The sequence below is a fragment of the Andrographis paniculata genome, unplaced genomic scaffold (genome assembly GCF_009805555.1).
Source record: "Andrographis paniculata isolate CXL003 unplaced genomic scaffold, ASM980555v1 Contig45END, whole genome shotgun sequence".
In the NCBI taxonomy this organism is placed as follows: domain Eukaryota; kingdom Viridiplantae; phylum Streptophyta; class Magnoliopsida; order Lamiales; family Acanthaceae; genus Andrographis; species Andrographis paniculata.
This window is the reverse complement of record NW_026137579.1, coordinates 1,836,493-1,857,357: the sequence shown is the minus strand read 5'-3', so window position 1 is coordinate 1,857,357 and position 20,865 is coordinate 1,836,493. Positions and strand designations below refer to the sequence as shown.

The window sequence follows — 20,865 nt, the reverse complement described above, 5'->3', positions numbered from 1 at the left end:
GGTCAACCTAAATAGAAAGGAGAATTTTGTTTTGTTATTTACAAGTGATTTGGTGGATATATAGTTTTTGGTCCTTACGTTTTTGGGTATTTATAGATTTGGCCCCGAAGAAAGAATTTGTGGTGCGGTTTCACCGAAAGCCCTCGGCCTTGTATTAGTTTTTGGCGTCCAGTGGCGCTTCGGAATTGAAGCGTTTTGATAAGTGAGATGATTTGATTCTGTGGAGGTGTAGCTTAAGCTCCAAGTTTTACTCCATGGCTTCTCTACTGAGTCCGCCTCTCAGTTTGCCGCTTAACAGGGTAGTCAAAGCTGTTTCTGTCTTCATGTTCGCGATTTTCTTTTGTAGGGTTATTTTTTTGTGTTAAGGTACTTTGACATGAGTGGATAACGATGATAGTGTAGAGTTCTTTTCCTGTGAATTGTAATTGTTGTAGATATCCTCAACTATAATTTAATATTAATTTATTTTTCGGTTGTTTGGCCTTTCTTTGTCAGGCCAGCAACGGAAATTCTAGATCTCTCGGTCAGAAGATGTTTTCGGAGAGCGAGCGTATGTGTTTTAGGAGAAATAGTGTTCGCAGTGCGAAATTTTCCGCAATAAAAAACAAACCATCGGCGGAAGCAGATGTAATCGTGAAGGATTCTGTGAATGTTGAGGCAGTTGAGGACAGGATAGGTAATTGATTCTTCGGTGATTTTTTCCGTTTATCCCTACTGAATTAGTCGTGTTGAATTCAAATTTTTGTGGTCATTGTATATCACGTAATATGCCTCTAAGCGTTCCAATAAACACAAAAACACTTAGTAGTAGATATCTATGGTAATAATATGATAAAAATAGTGATGTTAAGTGCATTCCCCCTTTGTTGTGAATGTGACATCTTAACTTTGAGATGAATTGATCTTCCTTACAAAATCTAGGATTGCATGACACAGCCGCTGTTGAGAGATTCAATTTTAGTATCTTATTGATACCCAATTGCCGTTAGATATCTGTGGAAGCAATACTGGTGTCAAATTCTGATACTATGTGCTAGGCTTGTGTAGTTGGGTGTTTTGAAGGAAGAACCAATCATGGTTCAGTTGTAAGTATTTATTTTGACATAAGATTAGGGTGGAGAAGAAATGGGAGGGAAAATGTTTGTAACTATATGTCCAATACATGGCATTTGTGATCTGTTCTATTGCAATCATTGGAGTTTTTCCATTGTGAGTCCTTTGTGTCCCAATCTATTAGTATGCTTTGACAAAATTGGTTATAATTTTGAAGATTACGGAGTTGTTGGTGTTCACCATGTTGGGGTCTTGTGCGAGAACCTGGAGAGGTCGTTGCACTTTTACCAGAATATACTCGGTATGTTTCTTTTACTGACACGGTGATAGTCTACCGTGTTATGAAATCCTTAATTTTTGCATGAAAACCAGGTTTAACAATAAATGAGGCACGACCACACGATAAACTCCCCTATAGGGGAGCTTGGTTATGGGTAGGCTCTGAGATGATACATCTGATGGAACTTCCAAATCCTGATCCTTTAACCGGCCGGCCCGAACATGGGGGTAGAGATCGCCATGCTTGTTTAGCTATTCGAGATGTTTCTAAGCTGAAGGATATCCTCGATAAAGCTGGTACTTGTTTTAATCTATTTCATTACCTGTCGCCTAATGTGCAAAAATGTGTTTCTTGTATGTCCAAGTTTAAGATTGTTGTATTTCGAGTCATTGCATTTGGTCTTTTGATTTTTTCCAGGTATTCCCTATACCCTTAGTCGCTCGGGTCGGCCAGCGATTTTCACACGAGATCCAGATGCTAATGCACTTGAATTTACACAAGTTGATTGAGGATTGCTGCATCAGAGACAGACGAACTAGTTTTCTGTAACTAAGAAGATCTATAGGAATGGAGTTTCATGTGGTGCAGATTTTCATAGCTTGATTCTGCCATCATTTGTGGGTAAGAAATGGCTCTCCTCATTTCATCATGCAAATATTTATGTATGTGCCTCTTTTTTCTTTTTTTTGTACTTGCAAATATTATTACTACACAGGGATGGTGGTAGATATGAACCTGAAGCAATAAAAGCATAGGTTATATGGCATCGACCTTAATATCTATAGATGCACTTTAATTTATGTATTGTAGAGCACCTCCAACAGGGGTCCTTCCTACTAGCACTACTAATTGACACCTATGAGATAAATCATTTTTAAGAAAAAAAAAAAAAATCTTGTTTATTTAGTTATTTTGTCAACTCTACAAACGGCAGTTATTTGTAATTATTTATTGTAAAAATAATAAATAAATAAATAAATAAACTACATAATAGTGTGTCTAAATCGAGCAGGCGAACCAGAGATGTGGATATCCAAACATATGTTTTTCAATTTTAAATTTGTGTGTATTATCAAGAACACTCAATAATATACTATGTTTAGGCAAATATATACACGCAATTTTAATTATCTTTTTCCTCTTTGTCATTTGTCTCTTAGTCTAGATACAAAGTTCCTAGCCTAAGTCCAATTTCAGCTCCAATCCCTTTACCATACCAATTCCATTTCCAATCTGGTTGATACAATTTGCTAAAATTTTACGTGGGTTAAAATTTTAAAATATAATAATATTTTAATGGTAAGTGTGATAGATAAAAAAAATAAAATGAAGATATTATAAAATATTTACTGAGAAATTAATAAAAAAGATATATAAAAAATAGTGATAATTTATTATAAGAGCATCAGTTACAGTCACTTTCTTCGTTGCTTTTGTGATTGTCTTTTCGTTATACAATACTCATTACCTTTAATAAGAAATATAGATATTCTAAATTTATTACATTTCTCAAGAACCGATTACTTTCAATAAAAAATAATAAAAGTTAATTAAGTATTATCCTTTTCTTTTTTTTTTAATCTTAAATTTTCAAATTTTAAATTCAATAAAATTTATTTATAAAATATATTTAAAACTCATTAACGTTTTATCTATCATATTTTAAAATTATTTTTTTTACCTCTAGTTTTTTCTATTCAAATTTTAAAATAGTAAATTATATCTTTCAAATTATTAAATTCACATATATTAATATTTAAAATTAAAATATAATATTATATAAAAATATTATGACAATAAAAATATAGGACTATGTATAAATAAATAAATTATTTTTATTATATTACTACATAAGAAAAATATATACAAATAAATAAATTATTGTAGGTATTATAAAATAGTAAAAATAATGAGTTGAAGGTAATTAACTATAACGGGTGTTAAAGAAAGTAATTTGAATATTGAAATGAATATAACGTGGACGAGAAAGATAAAGAAAATAATAGTTTAGAGGTAACGACTATAACGAATGATCTAAATAGGCTAATAAAATATGAATAAAATTATGAGGAAATAAATTTTTTTATAAATAAGACTATATATAAATTTAAAAGATAACAAAAAACTTGACATATTTTTATTTTTTATTTTATGGATAACAAGATTATTAATTAATTAATTTATTTATTAATGTTTTTATCTTAAATTTATTGTATATTTGACTCTTGGCGTCTGGATCGCTACTGCTTTGATTATGCGCTCATTTTAAGTCACGAATGTACATTAATGTTGAAAGTCTGACATGTAGAGTGTGTTTGATTTGAGTTTTGGATTTTGAGTTGAGATTTGAATAGTAAAAATTTTGAATTTGAATAGTTGTACGATGTAATATAAGCAGGTGATGTGATGTTTTGAATGTAAAATTGATTTTTAGTATAATATAAAAAATAAAAAATAGGTATTTAATTTGATATTTTTGAGAAAAAAATTAGATGAACAATGTAAATCCAATCCAATCCCCCAATCAATCAGACACACCCGTAGAGTTGTGTTTATTTCGTGATTGATTTGTATTTTAAATTTAAATAACTTTTATATATAATATTAAAATACTATTTTCTCTCTCTTTTTTTTTTTTTTTTTTTTTTTTAATACAAGTCATGGCGAATATAAAAAAACATAGACGTAAAAATTAATTAGGGTAGTGAATGTTTGACAATCCTGTTGAATATCAGCATATTCTAATTATTGTGGCGGAATCTTTTGCTCAATTTGGGCAATTCCGTTACTTTCACTCTTTTTTATGAAACAACAAAAGGGAAAAAAGTTGGATTCGTTTACTTTGTTTCCTTTTTATATTTATATTTTGATTTTTTAAAATAAATAATTGTTTGATTGGTTGAAACTTATACAAAAAAATTAAAAAATTAAAACTCAAAATAAATACATTTTTTAATCTTATTTGTGCTATTTTTGTATAATTTAATCTACATATCTTTCTTTTTTTTTTCTAATATTTATTTTATATCTAAAATATTCTATCTAATGCTATATACTAATATATCTTGGAATTCAAAATATAAATAAGTAAAAATAAACATAGCTTTTAAATTATAATAGTATTATTTATTAATAATAATTTATTTACAAATATTAAATGATTATTTTATTTTAGAAGATATCATTCTGTCTATTTTTGTCTGTTAAATTTAAAAGTTTATATTTTTATTTTTAGTAATTGTGATTTTATCACTATTAATACCCTCTAACTGTCAGATTTATATTTTGAGTTATTGTATTTGATATTAAAAATATTTTTATATTTGCATAATTTTTTTACAAATGTCATTTTATTAGTATTATAAGACACTAATAAAAAATTTTATAATTTTTTCTTAATTTGTATTACGTTTTGATATAATAATTAATATTTAAATATCAATACGGTAAAAAAATAAATGAGATCCTTATATTTGAACGAAGATAATAATATTTTTTCACTTACATAATATTTTAACATCTATTTATATATACTTATATTCAAAAGTAAGAATAATTTAGTTTTAACATTGTTATATCTATCATAACTTCATATTAAGAAAATTAGGTTAAAATATTTTTTATTTTTTATTTTAAAGTGATAAAAACAAAAATAAAATAAATAGTATTTTTTTTACTAAAAATGGATCTTGACTCCGTCCGTGCGTGTCTACATTATAAGTACAAAAATTTAGAAATAATATAATTAATGAATAAATTATAAAATATATTATATTACTTATTACAATGTAATTAATTATATAATAAAATAGAAATAATTAATTTATTTAAGCTAATTAAAATAAAATTATAAATTACAAATTTTAAAATGATATATGAAAATATTTGTATTTGGTTTGAATTTTTAAAATTTTTAAATTTAATTTAAGCCTTAAATAAATATATAATCGGAATACTATTTAAATTCAAATTAAAATTACAACCTCTTGATCTTGATACTCTTATCCTATGTTACACATAACACAACTCAGGCACGTGTATACACGTGTGTATGTAACACTACAAAATTGCCCAAAATGACTTTACTCTTTCTTTTTTTTTTCTTTTTTTTTTTTTTTAATAAATGAAGAAAAGAGTAACGCACAGAAACTTTTCACCAGTGTAATAAATATAGTTGTAGTATTTATTTCGTTTTGTTAACCTTCTGCTGAATCTGCAATTTTATTTTTTTATATAAGTATTTCAGATCAGTTCAGAGGTCGCTTTTCAGACTTATTTAAACAAAATAATAATAATAATAATAATATATATATATATATATATGTAGAGAGAGAGAGTATACAACCTTCTTCATATTTATATTTCATTGTGGAATTATCAAACAAACAGCTATGTTCGCCGCCAATCTGACATCTATAGTAAACTTGAACAAATTATTTTAATAAATTCAATTAATACTTTGTAACAATTGCACATTTTGGCTTATTTATTACAAAGGTGGTCCACTTTTTGAAAGAAAAAAGGGTTAGTAAACCTATTTATAATAGATACTATACACATGACATAAGTTCTAATTTATAAAACAAGTAATAATAATTAGGCATTAAACCTTTTCGAATTAAGACGCTAATAATTTTTATATTAATAATTAATAATGATAATAATAAACCGCCTAAAATTAAATCTTAACAATGACTATTATTGTTACTACTACTACTACTACTACTTCAAATATAAATATTTTCCCGATTGTGCCTATAATATATATATATATATATTGGCGAAGGAAAAAAATCCGTCGATATCTCTCTCTCAAAAGACGATTTTGGCAGTGCTCTCTCTCTGGGCGTTCCTTCTTGGGGTGGAATTTATTCTGCGTTACGTGGGGGTTCAATGGCGATCCTTGACGCGGTGGACACCTTGGACGCGACGTCGTCCAGGGCCGACAACCGACAAGGCAACCGCGCCACTCTTCGCCGCAGGCAAGGCGGGCGGGCTGATGACCCTACATTGAACTCCGCCTCCAACTCGCCGGAGCCGGAGGGCGCCGCCAATAAGGCGGGGAGAAATCAGGACGACGAAAATTCGATTGGGAGCCTCTCCGGGGGAGTTTCGGAATCGGTGAGTGGAGACCGGGGGGCGGAATCCGCCGGCGAAGGGTGGGGTGGCGGCAACGAGGCGGAGGAGAAAGTTAAGGAGAAAGCCGATGACGGTGACGACAAAGGAACGAATGTTTCCGCCGTCCAATTCGACTACCGACCGTCGGCGCCCGCCCACCGCAGAATCAAGGAGAGTCCGCTCAGTTCCACCGCTATATTTAAACAGGTGGGCTTTTACGAGTTACTTACTTCTGTGAATATGTTAGCTTCTCTGTGTCTGTTTACATTTTGTAATCGCCGATTAAACTTCCATAGCCCTCCTACACATATATGATCAAATCGACTCTGTGGAAATGCTTGCGCCGAGTGAGTTTTTTTTTTTTTTTTAATGATGATCTTGCTTTGAGCTTGTTTCGATTGGAATGACTTCTGATGCCACTTGTTTGTATATCTGAATATGATCAGGATGATATGCTTCTGGAAGATTCTTTGTTGAGGGGTGGGTGGGCGAGGGGAAGTCACCTTCAGAAGCATAGTTTCTATTTTGTTTATTTAAAAGAAAGTGGGGTTGCATCTTTAGCAACAAAAAACAAAGAGTTGGTGAATTGTTGGGAGATTTAGAAAGTGTGGGTTGTAGATTCGGTCTTTTAATTTTCTTCCATGAACTAGGCAAGGGCTTTCAAGCTAAAACAAGACAGCTATGATTATTGGGATGGGCATAAGTATTTGTCATCGATCTTTTGAATGTAATACAATATTACCATAATATAGAATTTATAATCTCTGTTGGAACGTGCTAGATTGAACTCTTGTCTTTTCAGGTAAGCAGTAGTCAAGACCGATATGATTTAATTACTAAAGTGTCTTCCATTTTCGAAGATTTACCTGTAGCTGGATGTGTCAGGCTAGATAAAGCAATCTGAATGAAACTATCTTGTTTTCGTGTTTGTGTATTATTACGTTTTGTGTAATCTTCAAAACTAATTGCTTTCTTTTTACAGAGCCATGCAGGTCTGTTCAATCTGTGCATCGTGGTGCTTGTTGCCGTAAATAGCAGGCTTATCATTGAGAATTTAATGAAGGTACACTTGTTTTGAAATCTTTGTAGTTTTTGAACGTTATTCCATCAGCGGATCTAATCTTGTGACTTGCAGTACGGCTTGCTGATCAAATATGGGTTTTGGTTTAGTTCAAAGTCGCTTAGGGATTGGCCTCTTTTGATGTGTTGGTAAATACAACTTGAACCTATTATTCTTTTGTCGTCATAGTTTGTTTGCAGATCTTAACTTTTCCAATCCTTATTGCAGTCTAAGTCTCCCAATTTTCCCATTTGCCGCATTTCTTGTTGAGAAGTCGGTGCAACAGAAGTACATATCTGAATGGGTCAGTGCAACTGTCTACCTTTTTTTAGTAATACTCATTGAAATCTTGTATTTGGATTTTCTATCATGATTAAGGTTAGTGAATTTTAATTACACCACTCATGAATCCTTTTGCTTTGGGACCACTTAAATAAGTTTCGCTGTTGGTTCACGTCATGAATTTTGGTTGCATGTTTATTAATAACTAACTGTCTTACGTGTGATCTTTGGTCAAATAAATTTCAAAGAAGTTATCATTAATAACCTGGAATCATTTTTGTTGACTGAATATATGGTATCAACCATGGCGATAATACTTGACCGATTCGTGGCTCTTGGTGTCGACATTTAAGTTTGAAGAATCTGAGTTGTCCTTCTTTTATGACAGCTGGACAGCTCTTCACTTTTTCGATATTATACTTAATTATCCTTACGTATTGATGTTCCTTTTGATACTATTTGGGTAACAAGACCAATTCCTCTTGTGCCACAATCTTTTTGCATCCACAGTGATGTTTAAATAACTAACGTCCACATTCACCATCTTGTATTTGTTTATTGCTACAAGTTCATTTACTGGTAATCGTACTAATCAAATATACGCATGTGACAACTTCTGAAATCCTGTATCCATCGTGCAGGTTTCAATATTCCTTCATATTCTAGTGACAACTGCCGAAATCCTGTATCCAGTTCTTGTCATTCTTAGGTAAGTCTTGATTTTGCTGTTTCTCTTTGTTTATATGCTGTTTCTCTAAGTGGAAAAAAAATAAATTATTGTGTAGCAGAAGTTGTTATGGTTAGAATTGGGCCATTAAATTGAAGTAGATGAGATCAACAGGGGAATATGCAAATATCACGATCTAACACGTGATTGGTAGGATTCTGAAATGGATAATGTAGCTTATAATTGGTGGTTCTATAAATTGGGTGGAATGTACTCATTTCAAACATTTTTGTCTTATTTTGAAAGCACGTCTAATGAAACTACGGTATATTTGTCTTTATTAGTTATGTTGTTTTTGGCTCTTGCATACGTGTATCTGAACTTTCCTTAATCTTCCTGGTAGACTTGAATGAAAGAAGAAAATAAATGCTTCTGCATGCACGATGACTTGCTGCGCAATTGATCTATGTCAACATATGAAATATTTCTTCTTTTTTTTTTAAAATGAGCAATAAATTGGTAGCCAAACAAAATGTAGCAAACCTGTAACTTCTTTGAGTTTATTTTACAGATGATTAAGGAATTCCTTATGAAGAAACTAAGATCACTCAAATTCAAGCAACGGAAAATCGTCATACTTTTGCAGTAAATAGCTCTCTTTTAAAAAATAATATACTGTATCCCAAGACCATGAATCTGACACAATAAGGCTAAGTCGGTTGTTGGAGATATTGGTCAAGTTGCTTGCTTCTGCTACTTGATTTTCTAATGATAAAGAAAAAATTCCGTAGAATTTAAACTCAGCTGTTGGTACGATAAGCATAAATTGTTACGTTGTTGTGCAAGTTAAGCATTTTTCATGATTTTGGAATGGTGCAGGTGTGATTCAGCTGTTCCATCAGGTGTCACTCTGATGCTCTTTGCCTGCATTGTGTGGTTGAAGTTGGTTTCTTATGCGCATACAAACTATGATTTGCGTGTACTTTCAAAATCACTTGACAAGGTAATCAAATTTGATATATTTAGTTGCACATTCTGGCATCATATATTAATAATCTCTTCCTTATTTAATAATAAGATTTTAGTTTAGTTAGGGTAATTCAAGTTGGTTTTCTAGGGCTTTGACATTGGACTAGAAACTTGGAATTTTGAGCATTTGCATGTTTGCCGAATATTTGGGTGTTTTTTGTTTTTAAAAATGGGACATTAGTTGTTTGATATTTTAGTTCTCTAGATTTTTAGTGATTTTCATGATGAGGAAACTTGTACTTAGGTCAGATCACAAAGATTGGTTTAATATTATGAACACTATTGTAGATTGTACAGTAAAAAATTGTAATAATCTGTCCCACTTCCCCTGCATTCCCATTTCCTTCCTGTTCAGGAAATTGAAACATAAGCATGATCACTGGATCTTGTTGTATCTTCAACCCTTCTTCTTAAACTGAGTCTAGTGGATATTATTTTCTGATGAACACACTTTTGATGTCAGTTTGAAGTATTATCCAGTTACTGGAACATGGACTACCCCTATGAAGCGAGCCTTAAGAGTTTAGCATACTTTATGGTTGCTCCTACGCTCTGTTATCAGGTATTTATGCTTACTCATATCATTTAGCAATTCAAACATCATGCGACACACTATTCTACTGTCAATTGATGAGCTAATATATTCGTAAATATTTCTGTAAATGTGGTAAACGCTTGGTTTAATTGTGAGGCATTCCCAATCTTTACTAACGATACTTATTAAAGCCTCGACATTCAGCTTAACCAGTTAAGACTATCTACTCTGATCTGGGCATGTGTCTTCTAAATGAGTTTGTATGAAGATGAAGGCATAATTTAGGAAAACCCAAGCAAAATGCAAAGGGCTTATTTGTTTGGGAAAAATGAAAGGAGTGAAATTTTCGCTTATACTTTTAGTACATACTAAAATGCTAATTTCTTGTTGCTGTTTGAATATGATGGTGCATATTCATCAGCATCGATGAGGATGGTATTCAAATTTCAGAGTATAGAACCCTTTGTAAATTCCTGGTTTTTGCAAAGTGAAGCTGTTGAGGATTTTTTAGTCTATTGACAGAGTAGGATCAGTTGTCTGTTATTTGAGCTAGAGAGGTACTTCAGAAGATGTTCCCATTTATGCATTACTCTTTATTGTTTGAGAATGGTTTGAATTACTTTATACACCAAGTTGATTTTGCTGCTTATAGCCAAGCTACCCTCGTACGTCATGCATTCGGAAGGGTTGGGTGGCACGTCAACTCATTAAGCTGGTGATATTTACGGGATTAATGGGCTTTATAATAGAGCAGGCAAGCTCCTATTTCTTTCCTCATGTCATGGTTTTATTTGTCTTCTGAAGAGCATCACTTGATATATTTTACTTTCCCTGCAGTATATAAATCCAATTGTGAAGAATTCTCAACATCCTTTGAAAGGAAACCTGTTATATGCTATTGAGAGGGTTCTGAAGCTTTCGGTTCCAAATCTATATGTGTGGCTATGCATGTTCTATAGTTTCTTCCATCTTTGGTATGCTCTTCCTCCTTCCTCCTTCCCCCTGCTCCCCCCCCCCCCCCCAACCACTTCTATTGAATTTTTTCTGTCCCACAGCTTTGTAAACTTTTCATAAAGCATTCCTAAATCTTAGCATTTAATTGAAAAGCCCTTCACTCCATATGAGTAAGTGCTACTTGATCAGTCTTGAGTCACTGACTTCTTTTCATGTACTTCATAAGGCTTTTTGAATTGGATATGCTTAGAAGTTGTTCTCTAACTTCTGTTTCTCTGTGGATATACTTCTCCAGTTGTCTCAATGGTAAAGTTCTGTTGGATGTTGACATAATACTATATAAGTCATCATACCTTTATACCATATAAAGTTTTGGAACTGATACGCAGAAATCCATCTTGGAATGAAATTGGTGGAAAGATAGTACTCCCTCCATTCGCCAAAATTATGTAATTTACAAAGAAAGTGACATAATTTTGGCGAACTACGGGAGTATTACTTAGAATGCAGATTTCATGAGGTTGCCCTTCAGTATTTAAATAGGAACCCCTTAAACATATATATATTAATATATTAGTGCTACTGCTAGTGAGATTACCGGTAATATTTATTAATATATTAGTGCTACTAATTTTCTTGGTTGCCTTGTCTGGCTGGACTCTTTCCTGAATACGACCATCTTGTTGGGATATAGGCTAAATATACTTGCTGAGATTCTGCGCTTTGGCGATCGTGAATTCTATAAGGATTGGTGGAATGCGAGGACAGTTGAGGAGGTACAGTATAACTATGATCTGAGATTGTTTCTTCCTTCCTATTTCTTTTTTCCTTTCACTGAACTTTTCCGCCTGCTGATTAATTTTCTCTCCTTTTGTAATATGTTACTGGAATTACTGCTATTGCTGCGATCAGTATTGGAGAATGTGGAACATGGTAAGTTGAATTATTCGGAGTTTAAAATTTATTATTAAAATGGGAGAAGAAACAGTTGTATTAAATTTGTTGTATTTATTCTTAGTTGTAAAATTATGTGTTAATGCTTGGCTGTAATTTAGATCCCCAGTATCTGTCTCATTGAATATACAGGATGTTCATAGAAAGTGAAAAAGGTAAAAAGGCAGGAACAACTGTAAAATGTAGATAAGGAAATGCAGACTGTGTTTTACAGATTTTTTTTGTCTCATATGATTGTGTGTCCTATCGTTTCCTGCACTCGTTACCATTCACTATATATTGATAATTTTCATATTGTGCAGCCTGTCCACAAATGGATGGTTCGACATATATACATTCCATGCTTACGGAATGGGATTCCAAAGGTACTTTCACTTTTTTTCTTCCATTTTATTTTCAAAGATCTCTGCTTATATGCATACGTGTACATCAACAAAGCGATGTCCATGGCATGTTCCAGCTGTCTCTTGACATTTAATTTAGGCAAGAAATCTTTTTTCCCAAGATGCTGCTTCATTAATTGTTACAGCTCAAGAGCAATAAAAGGTTTATTTTTTAGTTCTGTTTCCTGATTGACCTCGTGGGTATCGTTTTCAGCTAGCTGAGGCTGCTTCTGTGCTTTTCCACTTAGATCTCAGCTCTTTCTTTATTGAGTTTAAATAGGAGTTTCACCAACTTGATTGGCAAGTGCCTTGCATCTTAAAATAGTTGTTTTTAAGTTTGGATTTGCTTTTATTTGATATCGCTTGACATTACTTGAAACTTTAATGTGCTTGCTCTAACATAACAGCAATAAAACTTTCACATGCTTTATACCTGTCATGAACTTGCTTAGGAAAACTAAAGCTTGACTCGATCAAGTTACAAATTATTGGCATTTTAGTCCCTAACTTTGCCTTTTTATACTCGAGGATAAATTCAAATTGCACCTTTCTTTTATTAAAAAGGTGGTTGTTGAAATTGCTCCTTTTTTCTATATCGCCATTATAGGAATGTGTTTTCATTGCATGATGCATTTACCATATGTTGCCTTGAGATAACTGAGCACAGCCAAAGGGGCTGAAGAATGCCATCTCTTAATTTGAGAAAGTTTGGATTTTGGCAAGTACTTCATAAATTCGATTACAATTTACATATGTGATAAACTGATTTAAAATCTCGACCTTTAAGTAATCGACGAGCAGTAGTACTTTGGACACAGCTTATATAGTTTTTCGGTTTTGCAATTTATGCAGGGAGTTGCACTTGTGATCGCCTTCTTTGTGTCAGCCATTTTTCATGAGGTATATTATCATCTCTTCTTTTGGTTCTCTGTTAACGAAAAGATATTCTTGGTTTTGTTCTTACATCACACCTATGTGTGTTTGTTTGGGGGATTTTAACTCAAATCCACTATTCATCCAATTTTTTCCCCCCAAAAATATCAAATCAAACACCTATTTTTAAATTTTTATATTATACTAAAAATCAATTTCACATTCAAAACATCACATCAACGCCTATTTGTATCACATCATACCACAATTCCAATTCAAATTTTTTATTATTCAAATCTAAACTCCACAAACACACCCGTACTGTAACAAAATTGATTCCCTCATTGTTTTTGCTTCCTTTTCCATGATCGATGTTTCCTCTATAACATCCATCTGAACTGAAGTATATACGATTTTGTGTTATGTTTGTCAAACAGCTTTGCATTGCTGTCCCTTGCCATTTATTCACGTTTTGGGCTTGCTTCGGCATTATGTTTCAGGTAGATCACTTTCTTGGTATATTTTCACTCTCGTACTCTTTCACATTAACCCAATATTGATACAATTTTATGTTCGCCCTCCGTGCTTGGTTTACCAACAGGTCCCTCTAGTAATAGTGACGAATTACTTACAAAACAAATTCAAGAATTCAACGGTAAGTTCTGGCTAAAAGCTTCTCTGTAAATAATAAATCCAAGCGCGATTTTGTCGCGACTCTTGATCATATATCACAAGACTATTCAACTATTCTGACCATGAGAGGTGCTGCAGGTGGGGAATATGATGTTCTGGTGTTTCTTTTGTATCGTCGGGCAACCAATGTGTGTGCTGCTATACTACCATGACATGATGAATCGGAAAGCAAGCGAAAGGTAACCGATTGCTTGCCCGTGAATAGGCGGAGGTCGACGTCGACGGTCCAAACCGAGTCTATTTGTATTTGTTGTAATACCTTGAAAGTGATGGACTCTCTTCTTTTTCTGCTGCTTCTGAATACCCAAACTATGCTTCATCGTCCTCCTATGTTTAAACTATACTCTGTTTAGCTAATTTATCGCCTCCAAAATGTCGGTTACATTCTTACAATAGATTTTTGGGAATTTTAAAGTTTGAAAAATTTGAAAATAGCGAAGAGTTAGTATTTAAATTGAATGAGTGACTAGCATGATCTATATACTTTTTAATCTACTTTCTTTAACACCACTACTTTACTCATTAATTTATTAAAAGTTTCTTTTTTTTTTTTTCACTTTATTAATTTATAAGTTTACTTGTAAAAATATTTTTCATTTTATCAAACTCAAATGAACATAGATTTATGTATGGATTGGAGAGGAAGTTAAAAAATTGGAGTGAACGTAGAAATGAAATAAATTGGATAGAAAAAATCAATTTTGGTTTCAAGAATGTCAACGGTGATCTGATGCGTCCGGAGTTTGAAAACCTATGTTCTCATGAACACAAAGTCTAACTCCTACATCACTACCCGACCATCCCTTACTATATTATAATACATTGCTGACTTGATTGGATTAACATATTTATACATATTTCAGCATATTTATCACATATCTAGCGTCTACACTTAGCCGACGCCTGGGTTGAGGCCAAACCAACCGTCCACGTGCGCAACATGCTGGAGATATACCATACAATATGAAAGAAATATGCGAAACACTTACCAGTTAACACATATATTGTTGATTAGTCGTACAAGACAGGGTCTCGCACACATAAGACGAACTATGATCGAAAATTCATGACAATACTCCATCACTTTAAGTTGCAAACAAGATTGTGTGACACCACGTTATTCCTTGCACTTTCAATGTGCCTCCAAGGGACTACTTCTTTTTCTTATTTTTTTTTAATTTTTTTTATGTAAAAATTCGCAGTCGCTATTAAAAATAAAATTAAAATTTTCTTTAAAATTTTAAATATTAGGTGTTGTTTAAAAGCCCATTGGGCCTAATTGGGCTCAATTCCAGGCCCGGCCGAAGCTATTATAGAAAACTCTCGTCGACCACGGTCGCCCCTCATTCGGGAGATTCAAAGCTTCACAGGGAAAAGAAATTTGAGGGTTTCTAGTCCGGATTCTCGGCTAACCTCTGTGGACGCGCCCTCGAGTGATATCTCCGCGCTGCCTATCTGCGTTTTCCTCGGATTTCTTTGTCTGTTTTCGTCTTGCGATGCCTCAGGGTGGATATGAATAAGGTCAGTGTAGCTGAATGCGGGCATTTGTTTCAACTGCGTCTGCATCTCGCTTTATTCGATATGATATTTTAACTGTCGGAATGCTGGAATTGTAGTTGATAGCACGGTTTTGCGGTATGAGTTTGTGGGGTTTTGGAGCCTTGTTTTTTCTTTTTTGTTTTTTTTTCCTAGGGTTTTATTTGGTCTTTTGCAATTTCTATGCGATGTGTTTCGTTGTGGCTCCCGTTCGGTACTTACGTGCTGTTAATTCGTCGTGTTTTTTGTGGTTCATTACTTTTATGTCGTTCGGTTCCGCAATTTATTCTGTTCGGCTCTGTTTAGTCAGAGTCTTGGAGATTTGGTAAAATTTTAGAGTGATAAAAAGTTAGTATTAGAAATGATCGTTTTGTGAGAAAAAAAAAGTCTCTGATAGTCATATTTTTTAGAAACTGCAGATGAATAGTTAAAAATTCCAAAGTGTGTGTAAACAAAGTTGAAGCTTCTGGTCAAAGTCATCAGCGCATTGAACTATGAGCATTGGTTAGATCTTGCATTCCCTGTTGTATGTGGAGTCACTCCTTGGAGTTCCGTGTTTATTTATATTTAAATGGAACATGTATTGGTCTTACTTTTGTCGTTAAGAAATCTTCTTATGAGATTACATTTGGACTCATGGTTCCATAAATGTGTATTGTAATCATTTTTGTCATGGCGACACCATGGTGTCCTGGTGCCTTTTTCGGGGGCGCCGCAACTCTTCGCCTCGCCTTATTAAGAAAGGCTGTTTGGAGATGCTTTAGCAACACCGTGGTGACGCCTCAACGACGCCAGGGTGATGCCATGGCACTGGGAAGGCTAGCCCAGAGCCTTGTATAGCCCAACCCAACCCCAAAACAGCATCGACATCAACCTTGAAACCAAACCCTTGACTTGTCATCCTCTCTCTCCCCTGCTCTCTTCTGGTCTAGTCGCTAATAACCGCATAATCCCATCATGGTAGTGCTATTATCTATTTATTTATACTATTAGTATTAGTATCTAGTGTATTACATTATTAGTTATTTTAATTTGTTAACTATTTTGTATTTTCTTGGTACGTTATTATAAAATTAATAATTGTAAGCATTAATTTCTTATAACATATAATATATACTCCCTCCGTTCCAGAAGAAATGTCTGGTTGGGATTTGGCACGGGAATTAAGGAATAATAGTATTTAATTGGAAGTGGGTATAAAGTAGGATGTAAAAGACTATAATGCCCTTGATTTTTGAAGGATTGTAAAAAATAGATTAGAGTAATAATTAGGGGTAGTTTGGAAAAGTAGGAATAATTTTGTTATAAAGCGAGGACTACAATTACTAAATAAGAAAACAAGACAATTGTTTTGGGACGGACGAAAATGGAAAAACAAGACAACTCTTTTGGGACGGAGGGAGTATAAGTTTTTATACGTGTGCGCCGTGCTCGCCATTTTATCGCCATGGTGGTATGGCGGTTCACAGGCGCCGCGCTGTAAAAGGGCGCCATGACAACCTTGATTGTAATCAACCTTCTGTACATTTTTTATGGACTAAGGTTTACTCCTGCTATCTGTTTTCATGTTCAAATTCCCCAACACGCATTGATGCAATTTTGACTAAATTTACATGGTTTATTGTATTGCCATTCTATTCATCTTGATTAGGGCATGTATTATCTACTGAGTTATTATTTTGACAATGCTACGATGCATTATATGTTCCTTTCCCATTTTCCCTATCAACAGTTAAATTGCCTTTCAGGTGTACAAGTTGTAGTTGAAGAATCGGTTGGTGTTGGTTTTCTGTCTCTTGTTACTTGGGCTATACCCTGTTGAGAAGTCATCTCAGATCTCTAGTGGTATGATTGACTATTTGTGCAAGCTCAAGTGTTCTTTCCATTAGATGACTGTGCCAGACATAGTTTCTTTGTTGTGAATGGTTGAAATTAGTTTTGGAATATATGCTATCCTTGTTTGCAATACCTTTGGGATAATGTGATTATTGATGTATTTGCAGAGATTAATCATTATGGATTTTGGTCACCTTGGAAGGAAATGCCGAGGTACCTGATTTAAGCAAAGAGAGGAATTCATTAATAAGTGTCTCTCTGAAATATCCTGATCTTCATATAGAGAATGGAGTGCAACAAAGATGAGGCCATACGGGCAAGGTCAATTGCTCAGCGCAAGATGGAAGAGAATGAGTTTGAAGCTGCTCGAAAGTTTGTTTTGAAAGCGCAAAATCTTTACCCAGGACTTGACAGTATTGGCCAGTTGCTAAGCATATGTGATGTTCAGTGTTCAGCTAAAATAAGATTAGGATCTGAAAAGGATTGGTATGGAGTCCTTCAAGTTGAGAAGTTGGCTGATGAATCGAAGATCAAGAAACAATATCGACGGTTGGCCCTCAGTCTCCATCCTGACAAGAACCGATTTCCCGGAGCCGAGGGTGCTTTTAAGTTGATTTGTGAAGCGAATTCAATGCTTTCAGATCCCTCCAAGAAATCTATATATGACAATAGAATTAGATTTTTAGTCAAATCTGGTTCTGTCAATTCAGCTTCTCAGCGTACAAACAGTGCTCAAAACAATGTTTCTGATGGTTTTAGAAATCAGAATCAAAATCAAGCTGCGGCTCAACCAGCATCCTCAGTCAAGCAGGAAATTTTCTGGACATGTTGCCCATATTGTGGTATAAAGTACCAGTACCTTAGAGAATACATAAGGAGATCTTTGCGTTGCCAAAAATGCCTGAGGATATTTATTGGTTATGAAGCAGGTGTAAAATGTGCTTCAATGGATCCTAATTTGGGTCAATCTGGTGCCTCTTCAGAAAAAGTTGCTTCAAACATGTCCAATGCCAAAACATGCATTCAAAATGACGAAGGACCTTCAGCTTCACATTTGGGGTCAGGGGGGACAACCAATCAAAAAACTGTTAAAGCAACTCCGGGTAACCGCACAGGAGGTGGTTCTGAAGGCACCCAAGCATCAAATTCTCACAAGGTGAATGTGGATATGAAGACCAAAGAAACAGATAATGCGAAATCCTGTAGGGCAAAGCAAGGTGGAGCTTCTAGTAGTGATGCGATCAAGAAGGAAAAAGCTGATGTGAAAAACAAAAGGAAGAGGAGCAGAGAGGTGGTAGAGGAGTCTAGTGAAAGTTCTGATTCTTTGAGTGAATCTGAGGTATATGCCCCCATGAAACATAAGTTTTGCGATGGTGCAATCAAGACGAGATCTAAGTCTAGTCAGGCCCAGAGCCCACGAAGATCATCACGGAAAAAGCAGCAAGTTGCCTATAACGAAATGGATGAGGATGGTCTTGCTAACCTCATGACAGCACAAGCAAGCCAGAAAAGTCAAGGAAAGGCACAAGCTGATGCATGTAAGAAGCATGACATTCAAAATAGCTCCTCTAATGATGCTGAACTTGCAAAAAGCAAACAAATGGGGAATGTTCATTCTAAAGAAAGCTCACAGAAGAGGGATGCTGATTGTGTTAAAGAATGCAAAGCAAATGAAGAACCAAATGTTAAATCTGAGACTGCTGCCCATACATTAGAAGCCAATACTGATTTTGACAAAGATTCATCTCCTCGTAACGATATGGATGCAGTGTCCTATTGTCCTGATCCAGAATTCAGTGATTTTGATAAGGTTCGAGATGAAAAACATTTCTCTGCAAATCAATTCTGGGCTTGTTACGATACGCTGGATGGCATGCCCAGATTCTATGCCAAGGTGAAGAAAGTGTGCAAGAATCCATTTTGTTTGACCATCACTTGGTTAGAAGCTGTTCCTATTCATAAGGCTTTTGTGGATTGGGTGGTTAATGAGTTGCCTGCTAGTTGTGGCACTTTTAAGTTTGGGGAGACTGAGTCTACATCAGCACGCTTGTCATTCTCCCATCAAGTGCGTTGTGAGAAGGGCCTGAGAAAAGGATCTTATGTGATTTACCCAAGAGAGGGTGAAGTGTGGGCTATGTTCAAGGACTGGAACATAAACTGGAGTTCTGATCCCGACAATCATAAGGAGGAGTTCAAATATGAAGTTGTGGAGGTCATTTCTAATTTTGTTGAAGGAGAGGGCATAAAAGTTTGTTACTTGGATAAAGTTGACGGATTTGTAAGCCTTTTTGACCGGGGCGGGCAAAGCGAGGACAATTCAGTTGTGATAGGGCCTGATGAACTATACAAGTTTTCCCATCCAATTCCCTGTTCCAAAATGACTGGTACTGAAAGAGAAGGGGTGCCCATTGGCTCGTTTGAACTCGATCCTGCCGCATTGCCCATGAAACCTGAGGACTTATTCTATCTGAGCAAAGTGAAGGTGGAACAGATAAATGCATCTTCTGGACCAAATTTAGCTATGAAAAATGGCAAGTCTCTGCATTCTGCAGGTAAACATACTCCTAAGAAGATTGTGGATGCAAAAGAGGTGTAGTATTTCTTGTGGGGCTGCAAGTAGTGGTAGGTGCAAGTCATCGGTAATTTTGGAGTGCAGGAGAATGGAAGCCGCCATCCGACTGGCAGGGAATCATGTTCTTTTCCTAACAAAGAGACATACACTCACTCGACTCCACTGTAAAGCTCCCTCCTAGGATAGGGAATTGCAGCTGTATTTTTTGTGGGATGATCGAGTGTGGAAGATTCTGCTGCATCCGTGGTGGTGTTTCAGTAGCCTGATGGTGATGATGGCTGAATCTAAGTGTGTGTGCATGAGGATGAGGATGAGAAGGAATGAAACGCTTTCTGCAGTGAGAATCGAATATGTAATTTATGACAATTGACAGCAGCAGCCAAGTGTAAGTGTAGATTATTTAGAATGGAGGAGAGTTGGTTTGGATGTTTCATAGTATGGATTGAGCTTCTGGAATTGATTGTAGACTGTAGTTGCTGCTCAGCAGCCCATTTCATCCTATCCCTATCCCTACCCCTTGCCTTTGTTTTTTCTTTTTTATATTTTCGCCTGCTTGATTACTTCCGTCGACATAAATACTGCAATTGCCATTCCTTTACTATCTACTACCAATATGATCATAACGACTAGTAACAAAATTGTGACAGAGACTGTGTTACCAAAATGTATGTATAGTTGGAGTTTTTTTTTTTTTATATATTTTTAGATTTTGTTTGAATAGTAATTTACATATAATGTTATTGTGTGAAAAACTAGTTGGAATGTTCTTTTAATCAATTTTTTCTAAATTTTACGATCTTTGTTTTTCGAAAAAGATATTCAAAATATTTCGTTCAACCAAAAGAAACGCAACCACTGTATTTGAAGAAAATCTGTAATATAAAAAGAAAATACAGATTGGATTTTTAGCACATGTGCTGAACACTTACATATTAATTCATATAATTATATTATTTAATAAATTAAATTATGTAATTAAATGTTTAAGTACTTGATTGTTTGGAAAATATGGAAATTTCGGAAGTGTCGGAAATTTGGGA

General features: G+C 34.4%; 3 protein-coding genes across 6 annotated transcripts; all 3 read left to right on the top strand.

Annotated features, from left to right (window-relative positions):
- The first annotated feature begins 116 nt into the window (after positions 1 to 116).
- LOC127251713 (glyoxylase I 4) lies at positions 117 to 2,099 on the top strand. 2 transcript variants are annotated; one of them, XM_051275543.1, is made up of 5 exons: positions 117 to 299; positions 496 to 676; positions 1,271 to 1,354; positions 1,426 to 1,629; positions 1,751 to 2,099. In XM_051275543.1, exons 1-5 carry the CDS (start codon positions 255 to 257, stop codon positions 1,840 to 1,842), a joined length of 606 nt encoding a protein of 201 aa, XP_051131500.1. In that variant the 5' UTR covers positions 117 to 254; the 3' UTR covers positions 1,843 to 2,099. The 2 variants fall into 2 exon arrangements, with proteins under 2 accessions (XP_051131500.1, XP_051131501.1); XM_051275544.1 differs by having other exon boundaries at positions 126 to 366.
- Positions 2,100 to 6,107: 4,008 nt separating this feature from the next.
- Positions 6,108 to 14,206, top strand: LOC127251914 (diacylglycerol O-acyltransferase 1A). Its single transcript, XM_051275865.1, has 16 exons — positions 6,108 to 6,658; positions 7,434 to 7,514; positions 7,587 to 7,660; positions 7,740 to 7,815; positions 8,435 to 8,502; positions 9,340 to 9,463; positions 9,953 to 10,051; positions 10,677 to 10,778; positions 10,862 to 10,998; positions 11,673 to 11,754; positions 11,891 to 11,911; positions 12,235 to 12,297; positions 13,168 to 13,215; positions 13,626 to 13,688; positions 13,790 to 13,843; positions 13,960 to 14,206. Exons 1-16 carry the CDS (start codon positions 6,227 to 6,229, stop codon positions 14,062 to 14,064), a joined length of 1,629 nt encoding a protein of 542 aa, XP_051131822.1. The 5' UTR covers positions 6,108 to 6,226; the 3' UTR covers positions 14,065 to 14,206.
- A 1,000-nt stretch (positions 14,207 to 15,206) lies between these two features.
- LOC127252169 (uncharacterized) lies at positions 15,207 to 20,365 on the top strand. Of its 3 annotated transcripts, XM_051276235.1 has the most exons (4): positions 15,207 to 15,402; positions 17,166 to 17,262; positions 17,421 to 17,466; positions 17,537 to 20,365. In XM_051276235.1, the coding sequence occupies exon 4, from the start codon at positions 17,540 to 17,542 to the stop codon at positions 19,847 to 19,849; it is 2,310 nt and encodes a 769-aa protein (XP_051132192.1). In that variant the 5' UTR covers positions 15,207 to 15,402; positions 17,166 to 17,262; positions 17,421 to 17,466; positions 17,537 to 17,539; the 3' UTR covers positions 19,850 to 20,365. The 3 variants fall into 3 exon arrangements, with proteins under 3 accessions (XP_051132192.1, XP_051132193.1, XP_051132191.1); XM_051276236.1 differs by lacking the exon at positions 17,166 to 17,262; XM_051276234.1 differs by having other exon boundaries at positions 17,421 to 20,365.
- The last annotated feature ends 500 nt before the right edge of the window (positions 20,366 to 20,865 follow it).

Excerpts from the sequence above, each read along its gene's own strand:
- LOC127252169 (XM_051276236.1), top strand. The coding sequence starts at position 17,540 with ATGGAGTGCAACAAAGATGAGGCCATACGGGCAAGGTCAATTGCTCAG.
- LOC127251914 (XM_051275865.1), top strand. The coding sequence starts at position 6,227 with ATGGCGATCCTTGACGCGGTGGACACCTTGGACGCGACGTCGTCCAGG. Across the intron at positions 7,515-7,586 it reads TCATTGAGAATTTAATGAAG|TACGGCTTGCTGATCAAATA; the intron begins GTACACTTGTTT and ends TGTGACTTGCAG. Across the intron at positions 11,912-12,234 it reads ATTGGAGAATGTGGAACATG|CCTGTCCACAAATGGATGGT; the intron begins GTAAGTTGAATT and ends CATATTGTGCAG.
- LOC127251713 (XM_051275543.1), top strand. The coding sequence starts at position 255 with ATGGCTTCTCTACTGAGTCCGCCTCTCAGTTTGCCGCTTAACAGG. Across the intron at positions 677-1,270 it reads GGCAGTTGAGGACAGGATAG|ATTACGGAGTTGTTGGTGTT; the intron begins GTAATTGATTCT and ends ATAATTTTGAAG. Across the intron at positions 1,355-1,425 it reads CTTTTACCAGAATATACTCG|GTTTAACAATAAATGAGGCA; the intron begins GTATGTTTCTTT and ends CATGAAAACCAG.